This window comes from Lutra lutra, chromosome 9, assembly GCF_902655055.1.
Source record: "Lutra lutra chromosome 9, mLutLut1.2, whole genome shotgun sequence".
Taxonomy (NCBI): Eukaryota; Metazoa; Chordata; class Mammalia; order Carnivora; family Mustelidae; genus Lutra; species Lutra lutra.
The window spans coordinates 129340237-129343418 of record NC_062286.1 but is presented as its reverse complement, the minus strand read 5'-3'; the positions used below and the strand labels follow the sequence as shown (position 1 = coordinate 129343418).

General features: G+C 42.9%; 1 protein-coding gene across 1 annotated transcript; it reads left to right on the top strand.

The window, feature by feature from the left end:
* Nucleotides 1-1063: 1063 nt before the first annotated feature.
* LOC125108218 (WAP four-disulfide core domain protein 13-like) lies at nt 1064-2876 on the top strand. The gene is made up of 3 exons (XM_047743694.1): nt 1064-1175; nt 2081-2230; nt 2608-2876. Exons 1-3 carry the CDS (start codon nt 1067-1069, stop codon nt 2718-2720), a joined length of 372 nt encoding a protein of 123 aa, XP_047599650.1. The 5' UTR covers nt 1064-1066; the 3' UTR covers nt 2721-2876.
* The last annotated feature ends 306 nt before the right edge of the window (nt 2877-3182 follow it).

The following is a 3182-nucleotide window of genomic DNA, read 5'->3' as shown; positions in this document are numbered from 1 at the left end:
GAGAGAGAGAGAGAGAGAAAGAATGAGTAGTTTTCTGATGAACAGGGAGGCGGCTGGGATGAGGAGCTTGGTAACAGGACCCTGAGATCAGGACCTGAGCTGAAGACAGATGCTTAGCCAACATAGCCACCCAGACTCCCCCATTTTCTGATATTCTTAAATGGCTTTTAAAATATGGTGGGTATGAAGGAGTGCACATATTGCATGGAGCACTGGGTGTTATATGTAAACAATGAATCTTGAAACGTTACATCAAAAACTAATGATGTATTGTATGGTGACTAATATAATACAATAAAAAAATAAAATAAAGTAAAAAATATACTAAAACACTTATACAATAAGTATGTATGATTTTTTTTTTTGGGAGGTCAACCCAAAATTTTATTTTGTGAAAAAAGAATGATATCATTATCTATCTAGCTAATGGATAACTGATCATATCTTATTAGTTTTCTTTTTTTAAAAAGATTTTATTTATTTATTTGACAGATCATATCTTATTAGTTTTCTTTTTTTAAAAAGATTTTATTTATTTATTTGACAGAGAGAGACACAGTGAGAGAGAGAACACAAGTAGGGGAACTGGGAGTGGGAGAAGCAAGTTCCCTGCTGAGCAGGAAGCCCAACATGGGTCTTGATCCCAGCACCCTGGGATCATGACCTGAGCTGAAGGCAGAGGCTTAATGACTGAACCACCTAGGTGCCTCCTTATTAGTTTTCTTTGTACTTTTCTGTGTTTTTCAAATTTCTAAAATAAAAAAAAATGATGAATTACGAAGAATTCATTTCTGCAATGAGAGGAGTACAAAACACAAGAGAAGGAAAATACCTTCCCTTATGAAAGTAGAGACAGGAGAGAAGGAGAGGAAGGAGAGAAGGAGATACCAGTGCCCAGTCAAGAAATGGTGCCTGGAGGAGATGAGGCAGAACCAGATGGGGCAGTGAGAGACCAGTCACATGATCTCCCAACTCCACACCCCAAAGCCCTGCACTACCCCCTGCAGACCTAGTAAAGTCCTGGGTCTTCTGCGTGGCACACACTCAAACATCCAGAGTTAACATCATGAAGTGGTTGGTTCTCCAGCTGCTGACACTCTACTGCCTGGTGATCATGCCAGTGACAGGAAAGTTTAAAGAGGCAGTTGAGGTTGTAACAGAGCCTCCAATTTATGGTAGGTATTCTGGGTTGAGCTTCAAAATGAAGAGGGTGTAGAAAACAAGGAACCAGGGACTGGCATATATGAAAGCACTGGTTCCTTTCTTAAGCCAGGATAACTGAGGAAACTGAATGTGCAGTTCTCAAGTTTGATCATCTCCTGATGTTGTGAGAAATGATGTTTTTATGTGTGTTGTGGGGACTGTGGTGGCTACATGGTGCTTTTGTTGAGGAGAACCCATAGTCGTGGAAAGCTCCAGAGGGTTCAGAGCCCGTGTGGAGGGTGCCTGGCTTGAGCCATCAGAAGTTCATGTCCTCCAATTAGGGACCTCCAAGGATGAGCATGAAATTGGGAAAAGGGTACTAGTTATTTCTTGAAATATGCCCTTTGTTTGGGGAATAATGTTAGGGAGCATTTTAGATTATTGGACATGCAGAGGAGAAATAAAATGGGTGCTTGACCAAGAGAATTGAAATAATCACAATCGAGGGGAGCGTAGTTAGTCCATAACCATTGGTAAACATTTCTGGAGGAAGAGCAAAGTTTGGAAGGCTGTCTCAGCCAGACAGGGAAAAGTACAAGACAGTTCCTCCTCTTCTCTGGGACTCTGTTCTTCCCACCCTGTAAAATGAGAACAGGAGACCAGAGGATCTCTTGGGCCTCTTTGTTCTGAGAACTGGGTTTCAAGATTGAAGTACTATGATGTTCAGTTTCATAGAGGTGACTTCATGGTTGCTGGGTTTGCTAGGGAGTGGTTGCTGGATTTTGACTCTAGGAATGGGAAAGGTCACCCAGATCCCAAAGGCAGGCAGAAGAAGAAGAGAAACCAATGGTGTGGGTGCTGGGGACTTAGAGGGGCTGATAATAGTGTGAAAAACTCTTCTTCTTTTTGGAGTCACTGCTTATATGTTCTTTCTCAGTTGTACCAGACCAGATTCTATTAAGATGTGTGACATCCCCCAACGTGTATGATTGCAAGAACAAGTGCGGGTTTCACTCGGATTGTATTTTTGGCTATGAATGCTGCTATTCCTCCTGTGGAAAAATCTGCATGAGAATGCAAGAACCTGGTAGGATCTAAGAATCACCCATTTTGCCATTGGGTTCTGAAACACTATGGAATCCCTAAACATGAGGGAACAGACAGAAAAAGACTATGACTCCCCAGTCCTGGTACCCATTCCAAGCTGGAATCCCCACCCCTTCCTCCTAGCCCAAACCCCCATTGTTCACTTGAAGGCCTGCCTGATTTATCCAAACCTCAGGAGAGCTGACATTTATGTCTCTACTCACTGGACTTAAACTTCCTGAGAGAAATCTTGTATAGGCGTCTCCTAAACCAAAGAAATATCCCTGCCTCCAGAGTTTGGGAGGATTTGTTGCCCTCAAAAAGATGTGTTTCAGCAGACTGTGTGGCCACTGAATACCTACTCCTTCTCTCTTCCAGTGACCAGAACTAAGAAAATTAACCCCAACAGCACGGTGGTGTCTACTGTTGTTCCCTTAACCACCAGTGAGATGTCGACTACACTTGAAGGACAACACATTAATTCTACCTGATGTCCAGTGGTACCATCGTCTTGTTCCAGCTGGGAGGCGAGGCGAAGGAGGAGTTAGGGTCATAGGGAAGTGTCCCTCCTCCTTGCCAACTCTGTTCCCTAAACCATTATATTATATTATCAGCCTCAATTCCTTGACAAATAAACTATGGCAGTAACCCAGAACCTCTCTCTCTTCTTCTATATTCCCAATACCAATCCCTCCTTCCACTTTTTCCCTAAGCCCCAACCCCTGCCTCCCAGTGTATTTCCCTTCCTTTTTACCATTCAGAAGATTGAACTCCTTAGCTAAGACTCCTGGACTATCTTTGTTCATTGACTACCATCCCTGGGGAAACTTTATGTGTGGAATATTCTTATGGCTACAGATAACACCATCCCTCTGGGTTCCCTGAACTTGGTGCAGCCTTTCTTTCCTTATTTCAGGCCTGTGATTCTAGTAGTCTCCTACAAGAGACCTCCA

Bases quoted from the DNA above. Each gene is read 5' to 3' on its own strand.
- LOC125108218 (XM_047743694.1), top strand. From the start codon at position 1,067: ATGAAGTGGTTGGTTCTCCAGCTGCTGACACTCTACTGCCTGGTGATC. The intron at 1,176-2,080 runs GTAGGTATTCTG...GTTCTTTCTCAG, and splicing joins AACAGAGCCTCCAATTTATG to TTGTACCAGACCAGATTCTA. The intron at 2,231-2,607 runs GTAGGATCTAAG...TCTCTCTTCCAG, and splicing joins CATGAGAATGCAAGAACCTG to TGACCAGAACTAAGAAAATT.